General features: G+C 38.0%; 1 protein-coding gene across 1 annotated transcript in view; it reads left to right on the top strand.

Annotated features, from left to right (window-relative positions):
* NBAS (NBAS subunit of NRZ tethering complex) overlaps positions 1-26,133 on the top strand; it is a 189,778-nt gene that overhangs the window by 132,098 nt on the left and 31,547 nt on the right. Inside the window, exons 45-48 of the mRNA XM_063314683.1 lie at positions 2,287-2,508; positions 3,918-4,120; positions 6,540-6,629; positions 22,936-23,131. Of these exons, the coding sequence (XP_063170753.1) occupies positions 2,287-2,508; positions 3,918-4,120; positions 6,540-6,629; positions 22,936-23,131 (711 nt within the window). The remainder of the gene's footprint in view (positions 1-2,286; positions 2,509-3,917; positions 4,121-6,539; positions 6,630-22,935; positions 23,132-26,133) is intronic.

Genomic DNA, 26,133 nt, shown 5'->3' with positions numbered 1-26,133 from the left:
AATAGTGAAAATACATGCATGTGCACATTGAAAACAACAATTACTTTGGGAGGAAATTAGCCCATTTTTTTTTCATAAAAGAATTGGTTATTACAATACAGAGATTAGAACACTGTTTTAGAACAGAAGTAAGGCATATAGACAAATGCAGATAGTACAAATTAAACTATAACTCAGTATGTGGAGAAATAAACAAGTGAAAGCCCTGACTACACCTATATTGGCTTTATAAGAATAGAGATTACTTGCAAACTATTTTCAGAAGTCTGAGCCTTTGAGAAAGGATAGCATCTCCAAAATTCATTGAGCTAATTACACAAAATAATACCTTCCTTTTTGTTTTATCTGACAAGGACTCTAAGTAAAGCTACTAGTTTGGAATTAAACAAATCAGTAGGCTAAGGATCAGAAGAGTTGCAAGGCATTCAAGCAGACCTTGGGTCAGACTTGGCTTAGCAAGGCTGGAATAGGCAATCTGTGGCTTTGTGGGTGTGGCTGAAGTGCAGGCTCACCAGTGGTAAATCAAGAGTATATGGCACCCCTAGGTCTCATTGACTGATGGCGCCATCTTCTGCCAATGCAAAGATTTGCATTTTTAGAATGATTTGGAAGAAGGGGTAGCATTGGGCCACCCTAAACTTTGGCAACCTAGGTCAGTTAGCTTAAAGCCAGCCCTGAGTCTCACTGTGGGTCATGTTAGCTGCAGCTGCTGAGAGTTTTGGTTTAGCAAAATCTGCTGAGAGTTTTGGTTTAGCAAAATCTGGGAAACTACAGAATCCTGGTTGTGGTTTAGCCCAAGAGCGTAGGTCTGAGATAGCATTTCAGGCAAAGGTTATCGCAGTCTAGGCTACTGTATGATAAAATTAGAGTATATTGGACCAAATGATGCATTTGAGAGATTAAATGGCTGCTTTCTTTAGAAAAGGAACTTAACTACTCTAATCTTTCAGTATCAAATTCAATTAACCTACGGCTGAATAGGACTGTTTTTATTAGTTTAGTTTATACCTGTAGCATTCTAAATAAATCAGACTATAAAATGTCTTCCTCTGAAGTTTTATTTGCTAGGAGGATTTGGTTCCTAGTTAGATATCCAAATTTAACATAATCACAAGATAAGTTTTACTGTAGTTTCTCATGGGGGCAATGCAAAATATAATTTTTTCCAGATGAATTATTATTACTCTTAGATAACACACTCTTCAGTTTTGGGGCATATGCGATCTATAGTTTTCTGAATCGGTTCAGAGAAAAAACAGGAAATGCAAATATCAAGCAAGGAACATATATTTATAAAGAGGACTATCCTATATACACTTCTCTACAATACTTGGAAATATTTTATATTTTAATTTTAAATTACATAATGTATTACATACAGTCTTTTTAAAAAGAGAGAGAGAGAGATTGATATTAACTATAGATGCAATGACTAAATTCACACTTTGCAGTAAACCATAATCTATGTGAATATTTTATGACTTAGCATGTTATGTGAATCCAACTAATTATAACCATGGTTAAGCAAACCATGGCTTGCATGTTATATGAACTTAGATTGTTTACATTGGGAATTTAGAACTGTAAAAGTTTACCTGTGGATCAGTGAGGAAAAATAGTTTCTGTTTCTTTAAGTCATCTGGAAGAGTTCCCTTGCTGAGATAGTCCATCTTTTTCCCCTGGGAAACTATTAATTGTATGAGAGAAAGGAATTTGCAGCATCCAAACATAGAAACAATATGAAAACCCCAATAAGTAGATGTTTGAAAACTCATTATGGGAAAAAATGGGATTGTTCATTTCTGTTTGCTTGTTACTCCTTTTGAGGTACAGGCTCTTGATTCAAAATACCTTCTGTTTTAAGGGAATACTTCAGCTGATATTTTCGGAGACATTTGTCAAACCAGTTGAAGAATGAAAATTTGCACTTCAAGATTTCTACAGACTATTATGATTTAAGATAGAGACAGGTTTTGTCTGTGTGTATTTTTAAATGCTTTTTTAAAAGTCAGATAATAGAATTGGTCAAGAGAAACATAGGCATGAAGAAACAAGTAGCATGGGATTAGACTTTGAAAGGAAAAGCTCTTAAGAAACAAGATTTTATCTTGCTCATGTTCTGTTATATTTAACACATTCTGATTCTTTACCAAAAAAAAAAGGCAATATTTTAATCAATGTACATTACTCAATTGTTCTTACCCCTGATTCATGTGCATTCAAGCACCACTTGTATTATAAATGCCAGTGACAATTTATGATGAGATGAGCATTATCTTTTCTCAGCTGTCAGTCGACTCCCGGGTGGAGATGACAAAGAAAGCCATTAAGTCAATGAAACATGCAGCTGAAAAAGCTGGGAAAGGGACTTCTGAGGGGGACCTCACAGAAGGCGTGGTTAACAGGCAAATCACTTACAAAGATGTTCTGAATCATCTGCAGCAGTCTCTTGCACATCTGGAAACACTTAGCCATAGTTTTATTTCTTACCTGAAAACCAGTGACCAGGTAAGTGAAAAACATTTAGCAGAACCAAATCAAGATTATGTGTCATATACAGTAGAACCTCTGTGCACTAGTTTTCTAAATTCTTCATTTCTCCATCCACCTTCATCAAGTTTTGTTTCATTCTGTAAAATATATAATAAAAGCAGCCAGATTTAATTTCATGCTGAAATAATTCAGATGAGAGAATCATAGTTTTCCATTTCTTTTTAAAACTTATACAGGTAGTCCTCACTTAATGATGGTAGTTGGAACTGGAATTTCCATCTCTATGCAATGTTGTCATAAAGCGCGATGTCAGGTGATCACACCACTTAGTGATGCCAGGTCCTGCAGTCCCTGGTTACCATTGTTAAGTGAGGTCCTCATGTGATTGCAACTTCCGACTTCCCCATTGACTTTGCTTGTGGGAAGCCAGCAGGGAAGGTCACAAATCACGATCGTGTGACCACAGGATGCTGCAGTGGTCAGAAATCTGGGCCGGTTGCCAAGCACCTGGATCACGATTGCATGGCTCGGGTGCTGCGACAGTTGGAAGTTCAAGGACCAGTCGTAACTACCACTCATTCAGCTCCCTCACAAGATTGAACAGTTGTTGAACGAGTGGTCGTTAAACAAGGACCACCTGTATTTATCTTTATGAGGTATTTGTGGTAGGACAGTGTTATGATAGATTTGGACTCTGCAATAGTTTTGGCCTGATGGTCATACCTGGAATTAGGCTTTCATGGCTAAGGGAGGGCTAGAACTCATGGACTGTCAGTTTCTAGTCTAGCACCTCAACCACTACACCAAACTGGCTCTCACTTTCAGTTTTGAAAACATGTGTACACTCTTACAAAATGGCTGTTCACTTATTTGAAAAATCTGCCATGATAGATATAAGGAGCTTAACAAGCACCAATTAACCAGAATGCTACTTGCTACTCCCTCTCTACTACACCTGCTTATCTTCCACCTTTTTGGGGGTAGGTGGGCACACTTGCAACATACTGGGATGTACACAGCAAACTTAAGGGGTTTGTTTGGGTCTCAAAAATATTATTGGAAAGAAAGAGGAGACTGGTGCTTTGCTTTGCTGCATGCTAGTTTCTTACATTTTTATTATTAAACGTTATAAGAGTAAGGTGGAACTGGAGGTTGTGGACTTTTTTTTTAAGTACATAGAATATGATACCATGAATATTCCTAAAACACCATTATGAGATTTGTTTTTCAAATAACTTTGTGTAGTGATGGAAATAATGATTTCTGTCATAATCTATTGGAAGTTTGGAGCTTTTTGTTTTCATTGTTTCTGAAAAGGCTTTTTCTAGGTTAGCAATGGAATCTGAACTTCAAAAATAAATGTTGAGTTATTGTGACTTAAAACTTTTTTACATCATGGATATTTAAATGGTTTCTCCTTATAGAATATACTGCGAGAATACGGCTATCAATATGATTTATCCCGGTCAGACAAAAAAAGAATCCATGAGCAAGCTGTAACTATGTGCTTGGATGGACAACCTCTGAACATGATACAAAAGTTACTGGATGTTGCTGTTGGAGATTTAGGACTTTCACCCAGGAATATTGTTGAGACAGCTCTAATCAGAGTGGTAGGTGCTTTGAGGTAAGTTAACTTACACATTTCAGAACTTTTAGGAGTATATTGTTAAATGTAATTGAAGCTGCAAGACCTTTTTTAAAAGAAGACATACAGTATATAGGATAGTACCATAAGTGCCTTGCTTTGCTTTTTTTGGAGAAAATCTACGTATGTAGACAAATAGGCTCTTAGTGCTAGTCTTCTACATACATCAGCTTGTTTTTATGTGTTCGTTTGGAAGCTTTGTGCTCTAATGCATTTATTTTATTAAAATGTTTTATACTGTGTTTCAACCAATAGGTCTTTATAACAGTGCACAATATACTTTTTTAAAAGCACATTAAAAGAAAAGGAGGGGGGTTGGTATCCAGTAAGAAGATGATCCATAGGATTAGCTGTGAGTTCCTCATAACAATTCTATCTTAGGATTAGTTTTAATGAAAAGTAGTCTAAATTATCATACTAATGTTTTTGTAAGAACAAAATAACACCATATCTGCAGATTCCTTGTGTATCCTCATATTTTATAAGATGGAATTGCCACACAATAGGTTTCTTTTATCTTTTTATAAAGGAAATTAATAAACTAATGAACAATTTTAAGATCTTTACCTGCTTAGTTTTTATTTTCGAATACTTTAATATTTAGTAGTGAGACTGCATATTTAAACTATAATAATAAATTTGGTGAAAGGACTTCTGGATAACGCCATGCAAGACAGTGAATATATGCTGATATTTTGCCAGCTATGCTGCTGGTTTCTTCAGAGCCGATCTGAAACTGAAGTTGGCAGCAGATGTCACTTCCTTATATACTGACTGTATTCAGCGGAGCAGGATGCCTACAACCAGTCACTAATGGCTATGCAGATGACACTTGATAACGCTTCTCCTTATTTAAATTATTTGGGTGTTTATGAATAATTATTAGAGAGGCAATAGAAATGTCAGCACGTACTCACTTTCTCATATGGGTCGTTCTACAACCCAGAAGTAATTTCATCGGTAAATAGCAGCCACGAAAACTTACACTTCGTGAATAATACCAAAATTTATTAGTTATACTTTTTGCTATAGTTTGCAGAATATCCTATAAGCTGGCATTTGCTGTGGCATGACCACAAGTATGTTAGCCATTTGATGGGCTTCTAATTAATTGACTGAATGTTAAGATTAAAAGTCTAGATACTCTCTCACATAACAGTTTTTAAGAGTAAATTATATATATTATTTTCTTTTTAACAGTACTTACCTTTTTTTGTTCAATGGTCTTTTCTAACTCACACAGCAATCTTATACTTGTGTATGTATAGACCAGGAAATTAAACAGGCAGCTTCTTAAAAGCACAAGAAGACATGACATTGGAAGAGAAAACATAAAAAATTACCTGGAAAAATAATGAATTGCCTAAAATCTAGAATGTTTGTAAAACATTGATAAAAGTACATATAGTAAGTTACTACAATCCAGTGAATGGAGAAATAGAGCCTATGTAATACAAACAAAGTGACAAATTAATTAGTAAAATTTAAGCATAGAATCCTGAAGTTCTACCCATGAAATATTGAACTATTAAGTGGATAGTAATATTTAAATGTGCACTTGTTAAACTGAGGTTAGCAAGACCCTATCAATAGCTTGCTGTGCAAAGGTCCTGCTCTCCTGAATCTTCCTCCCTTTTCCCAAGAACCTAGTTATTTATGCAATAGTTTATAACTTTGGTACAGTATGTTTCTATGCCTGAAATGGGAAAATTATACTCCGAATGTACTTTTTGCCAGAAAAATTCCTATCAGTGTTGAGGCCTAGAAACTTGTGGAGGTCTCAGTGTTATCACTGTTGTGGCTGCCTTCTCTTCAGAGACAAGCCTTAATAACCCCTCAGGTTCTTAAGATCTTGAGCCAATATATCAAGAGTAATACATGTTGGATAGTTCTTTAACATGCTTTCATATTAGGGTTTTTATGTGTGTTGGTCCCTTAATACTGATTAAAGTGAAAACTTTCCTGGCAAATGCAATAAAAATACTTTTGATTTAATTAGAGGGAATCTTGCATCTTAATTTCCCTTTAAAAAAAATTATTCCGACAGTTATAAAAGGCAATGGTTGAGTTCGTAGTAGCACTAAAGTCATAGCTTGTTTAAATAAAATTTGTTTAAACAAGCTATGTTTAGTATATTATATGAACCCAAGCTCAAATGGGTTCATATAGTACACTAAACCATAACCTTGTTTGCAAACCCACAAATGGCTGAATTCACACAACAAACTGAACCAAAACTAAGTGAACCAAATTTTGATAAACTCCGTCAACATATCTTCTGTATAATTCTTAATTATTTATGTTTGATAAGCAGCACAGAGTGCTTATACACATAGGCCTTCAGGTTTCTGAAACATTGATTCCAAATAAACATCTTTCTGTTTTATTCATTTGACAGTGAAGAGGGTGATCAACATTCTTTTCAAAAAGATCCTTTTCAGATATTGGAAGACATTGTCTCTGCTGTCCACACAAGTGCTGAAAATAGGTAAGAGCTTTTGGGGTATATTGTAAAACTTGATTACAATTGCTAAATAAGAATATGCATCAAATTTTAATTAATTGTAAAAACCTGGATCAAATCCAGCCAAGTGTGAAATTCTTTCTTCACACATCCATATGTTTAATTTCAGATTCTCATTCTGTTCCCTATTCAGAATTTATTTATTTATTTATCACATTTTGCCACCTCCTATCTCTCCCCAAAGGGGGGACTCTGGGTGGTTTAAAACCAGGATCAAACATTAAAATACCATAAAAAGTATAAATACAAATATATTAAAATAAATACAGTATGCAATCCAGATGACAATGCTAGTTGGAAAATAGCTCACATATGTTTAAGAGGCCATTTAGGGCTCTAACCATCTCCAGGAGTGATTTCTCCCCTTCCTGCCCCACGTGAGGTGGCAAAACCAGGTTTTTAGTTGTTTACGAAAAGCCACAAGAGATGGAATCTGCCTTATCTCTGGGGGAAGAATGTTCCAAAGGGCGGGAGCCACTGCAGAGAAGGTGCACTTCCTGGACCCCGCCAGATGGAACTCTCTTACAGATAGGTTCTATAACATGCCCTCTCTGCATGATCAGGTGGGACCACTAGATGTAATGGGGATGAAGTGGTCCCTCAGGTATCCTGGTCCCATGCCATGTAGGGCTTTAAAGGTAATGATTAACACCTTGAATTGTACCCGGAAGCAAACTGGCACCCAATGCAGCTCGCGAAACAATGGTGTAATATGTGCCAATCTAGGACACCAATAATTGCTCGCGTGGCTGCATTTTGGACCAGCTGTAGCTTCTGGATACTCTTCAAGGGTAGCCCCATGTAGAGCGCATTACCATAGTCTATATGGGAGATGACCAGGCATGAGTGACTGTGCAAAGGGCCTCCCTGTCCAGGAAAGGGCATAACTGGTACACAACATGAAGTTGTGCAAAGGCCCTCCTGGCCACAACTGCTACCTGCTCTTTGAGCAGGAGTCATGAGTCCAGTAGGACCCCCAAGTTCCACACCAGGTCTGTCTGGGGCAGTGCAACCCCATCCAGAACCAAAGTTGTTAAATTCCCAGATACCGAGGAGCCCCCCACCCACAGAATCCTACAGCTTTGTAGCTTTTTGTCAGGAATCTGTCCTTTTCACTCAGTACATATGTCCTAAAGGTTCATCTCCTGCTATCCTTTCTCACTTCTCCAACTTCCATGCCAATAGCACTGTTCGGAACTTCTTTTACCTCCTCAAGAATTGTTTTATGGTATCTCTCTCTTGCTTTAATTTCCTTGCTTTCTGTCTTTCTTTCTTACATTGTCCTTCTTCATGTTTTGGTTGAATCAGGTATTTCCATACCCACCGGTGGATCTGTAGCCTTTAAACCTCCACTTTGTATGTGTACTCTGTTTGGCAGCAAACTTTCTCCAACAGGCAGCTCCTGTATCGATCCTGCTGTAACTTGTCAAGTTATTGGTTCCAAAAGGACCATTACAGTATGTTGTACATACTATTATTTTCCCCAGGGAAAATGTAAGAGCTGATATCTTGAGTCCCAATAATGACCTAATTCATGCACAATTGGAATATGCAGAATTCAGGGTTTACGATTTTCTCTATTTCAAATGGACCGACAAATTTTGGAACAAATTTGCTCTATCCACTCACTGGCAGAATGGGATTCGGATGGCCTCGTGGCAGCTCGGGGATTGGCACAAAAATCTTGGCCATACAGTATTTGAAAAGGAGACAGTCCCATGCTTTGGTGCACCAAATTATTATATACAACTTCAGCAAAAGGCAACAGGTCTACCCAGCCATCTTGTTGGTAATTTATGTAGCACCATAGAAATTGCTCCAGGCTGGCATTCAATCATTCCATCCCCCCGTGGATAGTCCAATCCGTCTGTGGATTGTTCGACAAGCTTAGGGCTTGCGAGGCAACAATTAGTTTTAAAAATAATTTCCAGAACTTAGAAGTATATTGGACAACTTGATCACTTTTCACTCTATCGGGGACCCCGTGTAATTTATAGATATTCTGGATCAACTCCTTGGTAAGCTGGCTGGCCATGGGCATTCTGGCACACAGAACAAAATGAGGTTTTTTAGAGAATAAATCAGTCACAACCCAAATTACCATTTTCTTTTTGCTTTGGGGTAGTAGGTAAAAGTAAAGGTTTCCCTTGACATTAAGTCCAGTCGTGTCCGACTCTAGGGGGCAGTGCTCATCTCTGTTTCAAAGCCGAAGAGCCGGCGTTTGTCCGTAGACACTTCCGTGGTCATGTGGCCAGCATGACTACACGGAACGCCGTTACCTGCCCGCCGAAGCTGTACCTATTAATCTACTCACATTTGCATGTTTTCGAACTGCTAGGTTGGCAGGAGCTGGGACTAGCAACGGGAGCTCACCCTGTCACGCGAATTCGAACCACCAACCTTCCGATCGGCAAGCTCAGCAGCTCAGCGGTTTAACCTATAAAGTCCATGGCAATTTTCTTCCAGGGTTGGGCTGGGTTTGCTACAGGCTGGAGCAGTCCTTGAGGTTTTCCCTCTTTTTTCTTTGCCGTGGCACAAATTGGGCAGCTAGCCATGTACTCTTTTGCATCCTGCTTGAGACTCGGCTACCAGAATTGCCTACACAACAAATGTAAAGTCTTTACCAAGCCAAAGTGACCGGCTGACTTGGCATCATGGCTACGCTCTAAAATTTCCTTGTGTAGAGTTTCTGGAATGTAGAACTTTCCTCCCGACTACCACATTCCATCCCTCTCCTGCAAGGCAGTTTTATTTTCCTGCAGCCAAGCATCGTTTTGTAGCTCTTGGCTCACCGCTTATTTTAAATCAGCTGGAGATTCTGCTTTCTCTAACTTCCTCTGACTCTGAGTAACAACAGCCAGCCCTAGCTGTTGCTTTGGAAACACTGTATTCACCACCTCATCTCTCTGGCTATTATGTTGTGGTAAATGTGACAGAGCGTCAGCCAAAAAATTATTTTCCCCAGGCAAATACTTCAAACTGAAATTGAAATGGCTAAAGAACTGGGCCCAGTGAATCTGCTTTGCATTCAATTTTCTCTGAGTTTTCAATGCCTCCAAGTTCTTATAGTCAGTCCAAGCCTCAAAGGGCTCTGAAGCCCCTTCCAGTAAATGTCTCCACATTAGCAAAGCCCACCACACAGCAAACACCTCCTTTTCCCACACATGCCACCTATTCTCAGTCTCGGTGAAGTTTTGCGACAAGTAGGCACATGGGTGTAACTTGCCATTTTGACTTTTCTGCAACAACACTGCCCCAACTGCTGTATCCAAAGCATCAGCTTGTATGATAAAAGGTTTAGTGGGATCTGGGTGTTTTAGGATAGGTTCTGCCATAAACTGCTGTTTCAGTTTGTCAAAAGCCTCCTGACACTTGGCTGTCTAGTCCAACACGGCCCCTGGACCCTTAGCTTTCTTTGATTCCCCCATTCCTTTAGTTTTTAACAGATCTGTTAGGGGAAGCGCCACCTGGGCAAAATTCAGGATGAATTGCTGATAGAAGTTTGCGAACCCTAAAAACTCTGCAATTACCTCCATGTTTTAGGAGGTTCTCACATCAGCACATCTCGCACCTTTTCCGGATCCATTTCAATACCTTGACTCAATACTCTATATCCAAGGTAATCCAATTGTTCCTTGTGGAATTCACACTTTGACAACTTACCATACAGCTTTGCATCTCGGAGCTTTTTTAACACTTTGCGCACCAACCGCACATGCTCTTTCTCATTCTCTGAGTAAATAAAAATATCAAGATAGACTAATACTCCTTTGTACAAATGTTCATGTAAAACTTCATTGATCAACTGCATAAACACTCCAGGACCACCTTTCAATCTGAAAAGTAAAACCAGGTACTCATAACTCCCAAGAGGGCAGTTAAACGCCGTTTTCCACTCATCCCCCTCACGAATGCGAACCCAAAAATAAGCTGCTCTCAAGTCCAGCTTAGTGAAAATTTTCCCTTTCGACAGATAAGCCAACATGTCCTTCATCAGTGGGAGAGCGCATATAGCATTTAAACCTGTATAATTGGTACACAATCTCAAAGAACCATCCTTTTTTGTTCTAAGCAGTAGCGGGGAGGCCGTTGGGGATTTGGTGGGTTGAATGAAACTGGTGCCAAGTTCTTGTCTATAAACTCCTGTAACACTTCCTGCTTCTTCAATGACATTGAATACAATTTTGGTTTGGGAAGCTTTGCCCCCAGTTCAATTTTAGTAGCGCAACCTGTTTCCCTATTTGGGGGGGGGGGCGTAATTGATCACATTCTGCTTCCCCAAACACATCCCTTAAATCTTGGTATGGCTCTGGAATCAGGTCCTCCTCAGAGGCACCACTCGCTCCTTCCTCCACAGAAAATGCAGCTAAATTTTTTCTCTCCTTCTTTTCTCCCTCTCCCTTGGGTTCTAAATACAGTCCATCTTTAAACTGTATCTGGCCGGTTACCCAGTCCACTTGGGGGTTATTTGCCCTCAACCAAGGCAGTCCCAAAATTAGCGAATGGTTTGCTATGGAGCCACTATGAATCTTAAAGTCTCTTTGTGGGTGCCCACTTTCATTCTCACCTCCTTGGTGCAGAACATTGTAGGACCCCCCGTGGCTTCTGACCCATCCAGCTGGTTAAAGACAATAGGTTCTTTTAGTCTCTGTACTTTCAATGCCACTCCATTCACTATTGCAGGGTGAATTAAGCATTTAGCACACCCCGAGTCCAACAGAGCAATTAGATCTGCAGCTGCACCCCTACTATCACCATGGGGCCATCTCCACTCACCACTGAGTTCTTGCGCCCTTGCGGATCAGCCTCCTGGTCGGTGCCCTTGAGGGCAGGCTGGCCTCATTTCCCGTCAGCGACTGGGGTTCATCGGATGAGTCCATGTCCGGGCTGTCAGACTCTGCGGCCGGTGGCCCACGTTTGCTTCCAACTGCTGCCTTGCTTTTTGTGGTTGGAGATTTGGTGGACTTGGGCTTCAGTTTTGGTGAAGGACTCGCAGTGCTTCATGGAGAATTGGTGCCCCAATGACCTCCTTTGCTGCATTTAAAACACAATCCCTCTCTCAGGCAATGTTCCTTCTCTTCATCCCATAACAGTCTCACTGATGACTTCGATCCTGTGCTCCCTGGTACAATTGGCTTCTTGACGTTTGGTTGCAGTTGGCATTGTCTTTTGAGGCAGATTTTGGTGTTCTCCACCATGCCTGCTAAACATATCCACTCCCTCAGGGTTTCCGGGTTGCCCCCTGCTAGGCACCGATCCAGGATGTCACGCTGCAGCCCCATCTGAAAAAATTCCAGCTTGAGCAACTCCGGCCGGTCAGTCAAGCTCCCTGCCAGGCTTTAGAACTCCATGGCATATTCCGTCACAAACCAATTCCCTTGCCTGATGTAGTGCAAATTAGTTTTGGCCTTCATCTTGGCCAGTGGGTCTTCGAAATGGTTTCTCAAGGCAGTCATAAAAACATCAAAATCCCAGAGCTCCGGAGCTCTAGTGTCATGCAGCATCACCTTTGGTGATTTGGAGGCTTCTGCCACAGGTGAGTGGACACATACCTCACTCTCGCTTTGTCAGTAGGGAAATTTGTCCATAAATCCACTCATGTGGGTTAAAAAGCAGGCCAGCTCAGTAGGGTCCCCTCCAAACATCACTTGCAAGTCATGGAACTGTTTTGGGCTCTCAGCTCTTTTAGCTTGTGTTGGGGCAGGCTGAATTCGCACTTGCCTCCCAACCAGCTGGTCTCTCATTGGCACTGGCCCTGCAGCCTCATTGTCGCTCGACTGGGTATGATCGGATGTCCTGGAGTCATCTCCCAACACTGACGCCGATGGAGCACTCTCTGGGGTGGGTGCCTTCCAGGTTAGGTGACTGACCAACCCGTCCATGGTATCTTTCAAGCTAGCCATGATGTCCACCACCACTTGCATCTTTCATTCCAGTCGGGACAACCATCAATCAGTCATCAGCTCCAGGCTCCTGGCTTCTTGCTGGAACAAGCACCACCTCGCCGGTGTTCTCTCCATTCCATCTCAAACCTCAAATGTCCAGCCAGTTTTCGGATTCTGAAGGAGCTCTTTCTCCAACTGGTCATCAGATCCCAGAGATGGGGGGCGGCTCACCTGCTGTTTCTTTGCTTTCGGCTTGGCTCCCTTCTCCTTTGCCTTTCCTCCTTGAGCTTTCACTCCTTGACCTCTCGTGTTCACCAAAGTCCCTGCAGAAGGTGTTAGGACTTCTTCCTCTGTCATTATCTCTGGCTTGGTTTGATCAGAGCCTTCCATTCTGTCCAAGTGTGACTGTGGAGAGCGAAGGCTTAACTTTCCTCAGAGAAAGTAGCTTCTCCCAGTAAAGTTAAAATTGGTACAATCGCAGCTTTATGTAAGAACTGACACCTTGAGCCCCAATAATGACCTGACTCATGCACAATTGGAATATGCAGAATTCAGATTTATCTAGAGCAGAGTACAGATCAGAAGAAAAGCTGCGACTGAAGATTCCCACCTAAACTACCTAATTAAAAATGAGCAGACACCCTGCTCCCCCCCTTACATATCTTCCCACGTAATTCAACAGTTAGGCGTGCCAAGCACAGATGTCTTTGCTAGTAAGACCTTGACTTCTCCCCTTAGCCCAAACAGGATAGTTTCACACTCCTTGATGTTCCCCCTCCCATCTGGTTCTTGACACGTGTTAGCTCATCATGGCAGATGAACACGATCAGAAGATTCATCACTCATCTGATTGTAGAATCTGACAGAAAAGCCCAGTGAACCTGGTCACAAATCCGTACAGAACTGTAGTATGAAGATATATTTTGAAATACCAATATTGCTATAATAAGGTTTCAGACTTGTATTCCATTAAACATTATTTACCTTTGTATCCTTCAGATGTAGGAACTAAATATAAATGGTTCCCTTCAGGAAGTTACAGTCATTTGAAAAACGAGCTTACCTAACTTTTGAAGCCAAGGACTCAACTGCTTTCTTTTTAATTTATCAACTTTTTAATTTACATTCCAAATGTCACTCGCTCCAAAAACTCATTTCTAATTTAGCACCAGTTCTCTGAGAGATGGAATGTAAAAAGAGTAACACGGGCTAAATAAATTTTGAAGTTTTCATGAAATGATAACTTAAACTGTCAGCTTATATTATTTCAGCACTTTCAGACAGGTTGAATTGGTGTCTTCTGGCTGATGTTACGTTCCTATCTGTCTTATTAGAATGACTATAGTAGTATTCAAATATAAATCACATGCTACCTGCTGCGTCTTTTTATTTGAAAAAAAAAACTGTCAAGTTGAAATATTGTCCGTGAATATAACAAGCATTATTTATACAAATACAACTATATAGTATTTTAGAGCTAGTAAGAGGATGTATATTGCCTGAAATGCGGGGGGGGGGGGCTTCTGATAATTTGAATATTGCAAGTTCTCCATCGGCTTATTAAGATTGAGTTTGTGTTTTACCAAACCGCAGATTTGTCATTCAATATATAGTCTGTGTGTTAGACCAAGAAAAGTTGCCTGTACCTGCTGTAGCTTATGATATTTCTTATTTAATGAAAGAACACATATAGTTTATTACTACTGTAGTCAGCAAACACAGCTATTATTTCTAGACAACTATTTCTAGTAAACTTCCTTTTCTAACTGGCTTCCTTGTGTATTTTTAAAATCAACAGAAAGTGCGTTTTATCTTTAGTCTGCTGCAATATTGCTATTCAAGTGACGTTTTGAAGGAACAAATCAGACTCAAGTGGATTAACTCTAGCACAGAAGAATAAAAGCAACTGTTTGGAGAAAATAGGAAAGGTTAAATTACAGGCAGCTCCACATCCTTCCCTCTCCAAAGGAAAAAAAAAATTGAGAAGGAAGATATTAAAAGACTATTCCTAAAGGATTTGTGGGTGAATAAAATATATTAAAAAGAAGCAATGCCTTCTGCTGTAGAAGAGTTATTGCTGAAGACATGAGAGGGTAAACTATTTCTGCTCGTTATGGCTTGGATCCAGGTTTGGGCAGGTAAAAGGCAACAGTGTGAAGCGTATCTAAGAGAACAGGTGGGAAAAGCTTGCCACCCCAACAGGTTACACATACTGGTATGGATTAAGTACTGTATTTGCATCCTATTTCAGGATAAAGATTGTGTCCCGAAGAGGCTCACGTTAGTCAAGAATTATGTTCAGATTTACAGTGTAAAGCTGTAAACCAAAAATAGACCAGATATCTAAGGGAAAGAGAATAGAGGTAAATTTCTTCTCCAAGTATACACTTACTTTTGAGGACTGCAGGGAGGGGTGGAGTTTCAACCTAAGTTGACTGCAAGGTGGAACATTACACTTGTTGGAACTAAACATAACCCAAACCCAAACATAACTCAACAAGATGGCTATTTTCTTGGACTGGGATCCTGATTTCTTCCACAAGTGTACCTAGGATAAGAATCACAGATTGGCAGCAGCATGATCTAAAATATGTTAGAAAGAAACATTGTGAAATGAACTAAATCAAGAACATAGCGGATGGGGGCCCTGGTAGAAAATGTACTGTAGCAAGTTGGCAGGACCAACTTTCAAAGTTTTGCTTTCTGAATGAAGAAATAATTAAAGAAATAATTTAAAAAAAAAAAGACATGGCCCTTGAGGAGGTTAAGTGTTCAGATAAACAATTACCATGGCCCCTTTCTCCACCCTTTTATTCTAATTATCCATTTCGTTTCTTCAAACGAACCAGTTTTGTTTTGTTTTGTTTTCTGTTTTTGTCAATCAGCATTTTGTAAGCAATAACTCCTCACTAGGCTTTTTTCCCCTTCCCAAGTGTTTTTATGTTTAAGATTATTACAAGGTTATCCTAAATTTGCAGGTATCTCCTTTTTGTGTTCTCTGGCTTTTGGCATTTGGCTATATAAGCTTTGTTGCTTGAAGAACTGAATAAGCATTTGAGTACAGACTTTCTCTAGTGACAAGAAATGCATAGTCTCCTTTGGTTGGATAGTCAGAATGCTACTTAATGTTGCGTACCATTAGTTAACATAGATTGCGTTAAATATTTTTAAAAAATAGCCAAAAGAAGAAGTAAAAATAATTTCCTTGTGGAAGAATTTCTTTAAGAACACCCAGAGCTGGCAAAAGAAAAGTATAATACAAATTCCTGATAGTATGTAACAATAGAACTGCTGAAAAAACAGGAAGTATTTTGTTGTTCCCGAAGAATCAGTTAGTTTCTGGGAAATACTTTGTGTCTATTAGGATATTCTGCTTTCTAAACTTATTTTTTTAATAAGAATTTTATTAGATTTAAGACAAAGATAAAAACTATAAAAAAGCAAAAAACTACAAAAAAAAAAAGAAAACAACTAAAAAAGAGTGAAAACACAAGATAATTAAAAAAAAAAAATTACAGGAGGTGACTTCCGACTATTAATGGCAAGGATATAAAACATTTTTTCTATAATCAACCCCTTACTCTATATTAAACCAAAATCACATTATTTCTATAAATCATTCCATTGGCACATTATAAAAATCACTAAATACAGTTGCTCCATCTCCTTATATTAAAAGAAAAAGAAGATATACAGTGTACACACAGATATGCACACACACACCCCTTCTAATCAACTTCCCCCCAAAGATAGCATTTATTTAATTATTTCTTTCCTGCTACTATTCTATACATTTTTGTCTACTATAATAAAAATCAAACTAAAAAGCATATAAATTGCCTGCCGTTATAATTAATAATACAACAATTATAATAATCATATTAAGCCTAAAACCAAGCATTTATTATTATACCTTGTTAATCTTAATCCAAATCGTTAAAGATGAATGAAGTCAGACCAGCCCCAGAAGCAGTCCAGATAAATATTCTGAAGCCCTGACCCCACTTCAGAATAAACCAGAGCATTTACATATCCCCACAATACACACAGGGCTTTTTCCATAAAGAAATCAGACAACCCAATAAGAACTCTGACTTCCCAACAAAAAGCCTCCCATACATAATAACCCCTTCTTTTCCATAACATTCCATCAGCAATTCAGTTTCACTTATGGCTTGCAATTCGATCTGTCCCTTTAATTTCTTCAGCTCAACTATCCAACATTTCAACAGAAGCCCCAATCTCGCTATTAGAAGAAACATTTCTATCATTGTTAAGCTCTTCAATTTCTTCCACAATATCCCCAACCAGATGATGCATTTTAAACCTCATATTTTCCACAATGTCCTGAATGCCTTGCATAAAAACTTGACAGGAATCAAAAAGGATCTGTTTAAGGTCACGATGAAAAACCGAGAAAGTCTGCTTGAAATCCTCCATGTCTCATGCAATAGATTATGGTGCCCCCTAGGTACTTAACCAGCAAAAGTGGAAGATAATAGAAAAATTCCAAAATGTGTTTACAGAAGTGAAAGTATGATAACAGGCAGTTCCCCAGGGAAAGTAGCAACAGAAAGCTGAAAGTTCAAAATAGCAGATTCAATGTGTAGGAAATATTTATTTATTATTGATTTATTTTTCAAATTTCTGTTACTGCCCATCTCTCCCAAAAGGGGGACTCTGGGCAGTTTACAATAAAATCAAAATTAAAAGCATATAAATTACAATATAACAGACCAATAAATTAAGATAAAATAGATATAAAATTCAAGAGGTGAAGATCTTATTCATTGGGGAGAGATCTGTGGTACTAGCCACCCCCAAGAAGAACTGGTGCCTCTCCCACCCCAAGCGAGTGCTAAAATCAAAATGCTAAATAATAGCAGGGAGATGATTACATACTCTCAACCTTCCATGATATTTGGATGGGAAGCAAAATCCAAAACTTTAAAAGAATTTTTTAAAAGGAATTAATCACAAAAATAACAATAAGCACCAAGAGACCCCACTTCTCCTTGCTGTAGAAAGCCTCTCTTAGGGTACATAAACTTAAAAATAAATTGAGTGATTTAGAAATGGGGTGGCCGGTCTTAATGTCCCTTTAAGGCTACAGTGCGGCTTGGAAATGATGATGCCCCAGCCTCCTGGCTGCTCTTACCAGTCAATTGCGAACACTGTGATTTTCTGGCTGCACACAGCCTTCCCAAGGACAGATGGGATAATTCTGAGCATTTTCCTCTCTCCGGAAAAGCGCTCCTGGGCTTCAGGAAAAACCTGCCTGAGCCCGAAAACTGCTGCATTGTGCGTTCTGCTTGCAGAGCCCAGGAGCACAGCTGTTCAGACTGCCGTGTTCCCACCAGAAGCCTAAACCTATGTTTTCAATTAATTTATCAACTGCTTAAATATAAACGTTAAGAATAATTTAAAAGGAGATACTAGGATCTCTGCTGCCTATTGAGAGTTTTTAGGTTAGCTGCTTGAGTGTTTGATTTCTGCATATTCTTTGGATTCAAGCAGATGTTGTTCTAGAAATCATGACTTTTTGTTCAGAAAAGCAAAGCACCGTGAAGGTCTTGAATTTCACTTATTTGTATGTGACTTGTGTAAATGTAGCCAAGAAGGTTCACTTGATGAAACGGAGATTAGAAATTAGAGTATGCCTTATTGCCTGCCAGGATTGGAAGTTGGGGGCACTATTTTACAGTGGGTTCCCTTCTTCCTGAGTGGGTGGTTCTAGAGGTTCTAGTCAGTGGTAGTTGGAGGTTGGTCTAGTGGAATCCTGCTCTCATTCTCTCTCTCTCTTTTACAAAACTTTAAATTTTATTTTTTCACTTTTAACATTCCATAAGATAAGAAAAAAGCGTGCAACATAATATCCAAGAACAGTATATCTGAACATTCAGCCATAGTTCCCATATATCACCAGTCATCAAAATTAGAGCTATTATTATTAGCATAACATATATAATATTTTCATTTACAATAAAAATGCTAATACTTTGGCTAAATACATTAGGGTGGGATTAGAAGAATTTTCTGGAGTATCAGGATTCATAGTAAATTTTCAAAATTCATAGTGTTCTTTTGTACCTCTTCTAAAATACAGAGTGATATCTAGTATTTTAAATACATCAATGGAATACTGTTCTTTCAAATATCTAGGAATTAATATTACAGGAAACATTAACAGTTGCAAGAATTTGTAAAAGTAATATACCATCTGCAAATAGATTTAACAATTTTTACATCCTACTTGGTATCTCTTTAATTTTTTTATTGTTATGAAGTGCTTCTGCTACTGTTTCTTTAACAAAATTAAATAATAGGATAAAGGGCAACCCTGCTTCACGCCTCTTGAGATTAGGAATTCCAGCAGAAGAGAATACATGAAGCTCAGGGTTGAACTGGGGAGTCCTTGGTGCTCTCCAAGCTTGGTTGTTTGCTTGCAGACATTTCATTACCAATTAGGTAACATCATCAGTGGGAGTGAGTATAGGTTTTGCTTCCTTTTTATATACAGTAACTTGTGCTGCCAATTTTGGTGGGAGTGTGGTTTTAGGAATTGTTCTGAATTGTACTGATTCTTATTTGGTCATTGGGGAGAGTTCTAGTGGATCTTTACCTAATTACAATTATCTTATAGTCATTCCAGAACAACAGAAGCAGGTTTCCCTAATTCACTTCATAGCCTAGTGATAAGAATGTAGATTAAAAATAACTTTAAATGCCTTATAGAGTTTGTTTGTCAACCCATCTCTAGTGATTTTCCATTTTAAAAACCTAACTGACCTCTGATTTTGCAATGGAGAATCCAAATATTGAGCATCCAGGAAGGATAATTCAGAAAATTCAATAAATCTAAATATTATTTTTTTACTTTGCTGGGCTACCTGAATAATATATAAAGCATTTTGTTAATGGATGCTTAGTTCCTCAAATATCAATAAGCTCTTGCAGTTGCATCAGCCTACATCAGTCTGCAATCTCTTTAATACTAAAGATTGCTTCTATTTTTCTGACGACTTACTCCATCCCCAGGTATACCTGCATCAATATTTCAATTGCCCCCAGAACGAAATTCTCTCAAGCAGATTTATTCAAGGCTGTCATTACTTTTTTGTATAAATCTAATTTGATTCTGATTTGGTGCATATATAGAAGTCAAGTGTTACAATTTTATTATTAAACTTCTCTTCAATAAAAATAAATCCTCTCTATCTTTTTGAATCTTTTCTACTGTAAAATCAATCTTATCTTTAAATAAGATGGCTATCCCCTCTTTATTTATTAGTCCATTTAACAAAAAAGTATCTTTCATTTTATGTTTTCTATAACATAACTACAGGCAGGTGAAAAAAATTTATTGCTTACTGATTCAAGTTCTTTCTATCAAATCTCCTGACTCACTAACATTTAGAGAAACTATCCAGGACTGTTCACCTATTGCCCTATTACGCTTCTGCTTTTCTTATCTTCTTACCATTCCTACAAATTAAATTTATCAACAATAAAACCTTATTTTTCTTATAAGCCAACAATTCTGACTAAATTTGTGAAATGCTTAAAAATTACTATCTAACTATCCTTTTTGCCTCCTATACCCCTTTCCCCAATGCTCTCCAAGTTCTCCTCTCTATTCATCCCCCCATTTTCACCCTCACAACCCATTTAAGCAACATGTGGACAGAAATTCACAGAGGATTAATTAAATCCACTTATTGGTCTTGTTAGCAGAGTGCTACATTGAGCTCTAATTTCCCCCTTTTCAGCTTCTCGTCTTATACTATATTAATGTAACTTCTGTATGTTATTTTGCTGTTCTCTGTATTTTGTCTTTTTCCCAACTAATATGAAATAATATTAAACATTTATTTTATAACAGTCTACCATCTTGTAAGTACTAAATGTCAAAAGATTCTTTTATCAGATCTTATAAAGATAAATCAATTCTTTAAGCATCAAAGATCTCTATTAGTTCTTTGCAAAGCATTCTTTAGTTTTGTTAAGACTCTGTCTCTTGAAGCACAGAAATAGTCTCTTACCCTTGTGGCTGAAATAAAACTAGCTTAAAAGGAATCCCCCATTAATACCTATTCTGTTTTTTGATAATTCTTCTGTCAAAGGCTTGAAAGCTGTTCTTCTTTGTAACATGGCCAAACTAATAACTTCAAAAACTAACATTTTATCTCCACCTTAATTGATCTCTTTCAGACCTTCTGCAAAATTCTGTTTCTCACTTGAGCATTCACCAATATTATATCCCTTGGTTTTTGCATTCAGTGGAACCTAGGAATAAAGAATCTATGTGTGGGTTCCACATCTTTGTCTGAAAATGTTGTAGTGGTAAAGGGTGGTCCTCCCATACACATGTAAACTGCGTTCACTACCAAACCTTTGAGATCCCCCCACAATGCATATGAACTGCTTAAAGTGCCCTTGTAAGGAAACATTCACAGCAAGCTGAAGTGACCCTGAGTGGCAACAAGGAGAAGACTTAATCAGGAACTGATTAACTACCCTGGGCAGTTCACAATAAAAACAGCAGTCTGGATGGCCTCTGAAATTTGAAAAGGCAATACTTTTTGTTTTTTATTAGCTTGTTCAAAAGTACCTGCCAAGTCCTATCAGATAGTATTAACTGACTTTGCTTATTATGCCTTTAGTTCTTGTTTGAGTTGCTTAATTAGATTTCCTATCAAGTTAATTTCAAACCTTTGTCCCAAACGTTGCTTGATTTTTGTGTGCTGCATTGGAATATCATCCTCTTCCATGATTACTTCTTCAGTACTAGAGTAGTGTGCCACTTCAGAAGCTTTTGGATCATCCACATAAGCCTTACTTCCTTTGTCTTTTTGAGAATTATTTTCCTAAACTTTTTATTATTAATCTTGCCAATTAGTTGGATATTAGTCAAATATGAATGGTGAAAATTGTGGGAAAAGCTGAGTCAGGAGGAGAGCAATCAGCTCAATATGCCTTTATTGGCTAGCTGTGCTCTGGTTTATGTGTGGTTTTTGACGTGCAGTTCTCACCCGTCTTTCTCCCTGCTTTTTAATGTCTACATGAAGTTGCTGGAATAGGTAAACTATCTGTTCAGAGTGAGCTATCATCTATATGCTATTGATGCTCAGATATATCTGTCCACCCTGAAGTGCAGTTGAAGTCTTGATACAGTGCCTGGAGACTGTTAGGTGCTGGATGAAAACAAGCTGAAATTGATACTGTGCAAGATGGAGTTGCTGTTTGCAAAGAAAACATTGATGTCTTTATCCTTTCCAGTTGTGGCTCTGGACAGGATGGCACGATCACTGAAGGAGCAGATCTGTGATTTGGGGTCTTCTAGATTCAAGTTCCTGATAGATGGGCAGCTGGATACAGTGGGTAGGGGAGCCTTTGCCCAGCTTCAGCAGGTACACCAGTTGTGGCCCTTGAGCAAAAGGTCCTGGTAACAGTAACTTATGCCTTCAACAGGTTAGGACTGACTGCTGCAATGTACCACAGGGGGCCACCTTTGAGGATAACTGGAAGCCACAGCTGGTATAAAATGCTGTACCCTGCCTATTACCATAACTAACACTGGTTTTAATAATGTTGCATTGGCTTCATTATTAAGCCAATGATGAAGCTGCAACCACCATAAGTGTGAGCCGGTCGCCAAGTGCCCAAATCGCTATCACGTCATTGTGGGGGTGCTGCAATGACTGGAACTTCAAGAACTAGTTATGAGTACCGCTCGTTCAGCACTGTCGCAACCTCAAACAGTCGCTGAACAAGTGGTCATTAAGTGAGGACTAATATTAGAACCATATGTTGTTTCAAAATATCATCAGAGAACACCAGTGGTATTCCTAAATACTGTGAGGAACCTTCAGCAAGCAAAGAAACCTATTGGTAATGTAGTAACAGCAGTGTAATATGAATGTAATACCGTCTTCAAGCACAGATTATGATGAAAATGTAGTAGATTTTTTAAATCAGAGTATCAGGTCTTCCACAATATAAAAAGGAAGATATTTCTCATTAAATAATCCTAATCTGAACCTCAGGCCAAAAAAAACAAGGTTGCCTGTTGCTGTCCTATGGGAAACAGCCCAGCTTCTGCTTATCTGCAACAAAGGATCCATTAATTTACTTTTATTCCTTTCTGAAATACTGCAACAGAGAAAAGCAGAAAAACTGCATCTCTGCAAAGGTTCATTCATTTACCTTTGAGAAAGACAAACTCTCATAACCTCCTTCTATACATTTCTTCCTATCCCTATAGTACATGGGTAACATTTGTGCAAAGCAGGGTGGGCATATCTTAATTCAAGGAGGACCTGAATGGAATTTGGTAATGGAATACAATTAGATGAAAACAGATGTGTCTCTTGGTTTGATTGCAGTGAGAATCTGGTGTCTTCAGAAGATCTGTTGGCTTGGCTTAGGCCTTTCTGTGGAGATGATTCTTTACCAGTGAAGCCTCGCATAAAAGTGCTACAGATTTTGGAGCAAGCCTTTCACCTAAGTGACGAGGACAGCAAGCTGCTTGTGCTGTTCAGAACACAAGCTGTTCTCAAAGCCTATTGGCCCCAGACTCAGGTAGGCAATCTTATATGGCAGTGTTTGCTCTTTACAAATAAGCAAGTTATTTATACAATGGTAGTTGCTGGACCTTCATTGAACATTTAGGCATACAGAGCACTTATGGGTTTCTTCTCAAAACTCTTAAATAGGGGCTTGTTTGTACTGATTATTTTTTCTCTTAAACTAATGGATATCTGGGGTGATTTTTCATTTTCTAATTTCTGTACTTTGTTAATGAGTTTTAATAAAATTAAAATTAAAACTGTAAATTAAAACATAAAGACTTTGGGCATGTGGCATGAAAATATATATATGTCGGAATAAGGTATAGATTATTAACACTGCATGCGGTACCCAGAAGGCAGGAAAAGTTAGAGAGTACAAGGTTTCTAGATCAACTGAATTACATTTCTTCTTTCTCTGGTCTTTGTAATTCTTAAAAGCATCCCTCCTTTGATAAAAACTCTCTTAAGTAGCTCAACTCCTGGTGATTATATGGGCGCATCCATATTGGTTTCTTGGTAACAAGAATGTTGTTTTTTGTTGCTTTCTTCTTGGATGTGTGTGTGAGTTTTACAATGTGTGACTCTAGTCTATAGACACTGGCATATTCTAGTTGCCTCCCATCCAAGTACTCACCAGGTCTTGCTTTTCCTTTTCCTTTTCCTTTTCCTTTTCCTTTTTTTTGAGATCAGCCAAAGTTGGCTAAAACCATATGTTGGACCCGCTTCAGTTACCATATTTCTGTAGGATGGCAGCTGAAACATTCAGTGTTAATGGCATTTTGCAACATACTTTTGGATTATGAAGTGGTATTTGCAAAAGGTTTTGTTGTTTTTCTTCAAGCTTAGGGTAAAAAAAACAAAAACAAACAACAATTGATATTGTTAGTCAAAATTTTATGAATAGATCTTGTGCAATACTCAACAAATTACTCACCTCTTATGTTTGTGTTAAATTACACTTAGAGTGTGACTTCAGAAATAAAAGCTGACTGAAGTGTTAGATTTTATTAATTTAAAACAATAAAAAACATTGAAACCCTCTAATTAGCTCCATGATGAGTGTGAAAACAAATGTTACTAACAATTACCTCAATATGAGAATTACACTATAGCAAAATAAAAATAATTCCACATTTAGTGACATCACTGAGAACCTGAAAACACATTGCCTATTGTTCAGATTTCTTTATATATATATGTTTATTAAGCATTTGAATTACAATAGTAAAAACTATTACAAACTAAACTTAAAGAGAAGGGAATGGAATGGGGGAAAAAAAGAATAAAATGTGCAAGAAAAAAAGAAAGTCTTTTGTTCAGATTTCTAACTATCCTGTAATCCACATTGGAAGAGAAGGTACTTTTTAATTAACAACAACAGTCTTTATTGCGGTCATTATTTCCTTTACTTTGCCCCATTTTGGCATTCTTTTTTAACATAATGCTCCCTTTCTCCTTTTTCATTTCCTTCTTGACACCTAACAAGACTCTGGACAATGCCAGTGTTAAATGTGGATTATTACTATGTAAAAATATTTTTTGTCCTGGAGAAGGTCCATATATGTAATCACTAACAGTCAGTAATGACTTAATGGCACATAAATATAATTTTAATGATATTGTAATGTTCAGTTATGAACATGTTTTTGGTGTGGTTTGATTAACCCTCTTAGTCAGGTTTTGTATACATCAGAGTGAGACTAAGTATTTAATTAGACTTTAGGTGCTGCAAGTTAGTGGTCCCATAAATAAGTATTGCTGGGAAATAGACCAGCATGTATAAAATTAAAAATATGTTTTCCGCCTATCTCATAGCTGAAGTGCAGCTGTTTCCAGCTCACTAATGATTAGTTAACAAAATAAAATATTCAGATGTGTTCATTTTTTCAAAGGTTGAAAGATCTTAATTCATTTTCAAGTGGCATCCCATTAAGGAACAGATGGGTTGGAAAGAGGAAAGAACTAGTTGTGATACAGAGGATGAGGTGTGGTGTTCTAATTCTCTTCTTATATTTTGTCTCCACTGTACAAGTTTTGTTATTTTCTGGTTAATCAGAGAATTAAAATGTGCTTTAAAGTATTGACATTTCCCTTAAATCATCCAGGTTTTTTTTTTAATGTATAAAAAATAGAGTCACCTTTATGTTGGTAGCCTAGATGCAATCAGCAATTTTCTGCCATCAGCATATTTCATCTCTGTGCTTTGCAGACCTCATTCATTGACTGCTAACTTCGTCATTTTACAGATCCCATTGGAAATGAAGTTAGCATTCCAGGCAGAGCCAATAACATTGAGGAGGATAGGGTTAAGCCACAAACATTTTTGACAGCTTAAAAAAAAAGATTTTCCTATTTTTAAATTGCATTTTTGAAAAAGACCTAGTATTCTCCCTGTTTCCCCCCTGAATTGATTGAATTTGTTTTCAGTGGCATTATTCTGTTGGCAAAGAAATGACTATGCAAAGTTTGTATTGTTTTATTACAGCTATTTCTGATCTTTCATTGACTGGGGTTACACGTGTGATCTAAAAAGCACGTACATACAACAAATTATATATTTAAAAAAACAAATTAGCAATTGGCTGAGATAAGAGTGACAGTAAATAGGAATGAAATAAGCTGAATATCCTGATAGTTTATGGCTGAATCAGTAGTGTGTTAAGATCCTCCCCAACATTTCTTCCCACTTCCCTCCCCAAGGGAAACTTCAGTATTCTTAAAGGAAAATGGTGCTATAACTACAATCTCTGGAAAGGAGGACTTCATAAGTTGAACAAAAATTATATTAGTCCAGGACATGTTTGAAAGTGGACCGTTGATACTTTGATATCTTTGATCTAGAAAAGGTGCAAAAAAGAGCAGTCAAAAGCTTTATTATATTAGTCCAGGGCATGTTTGAAAGTGGAGCTTTGATACTTGATATTTTTGATCTAGAAAAGGTGCAAAAAAGCTTTATTTTCCCGTGAGGAAAGGTTGCAATGCTTGAATGTCCTTAGTTTAGAGAGAAGCTAA

Source organism: Candoia aspera, chromosome 1 (genome assembly GCF_035149785.1).
Source record: "Candoia aspera isolate rCanAsp1 chromosome 1, rCanAsp1.hap2, whole genome shotgun sequence".
In the NCBI taxonomy this organism is placed as follows: Eukaryota; Metazoa; Chordata; class Lepidosauria; order Squamata; family Boidae; genus Candoia; species Candoia aspera.
This window is presented reverse-complemented; position numbering and strand designations above follow the sequence as displayed.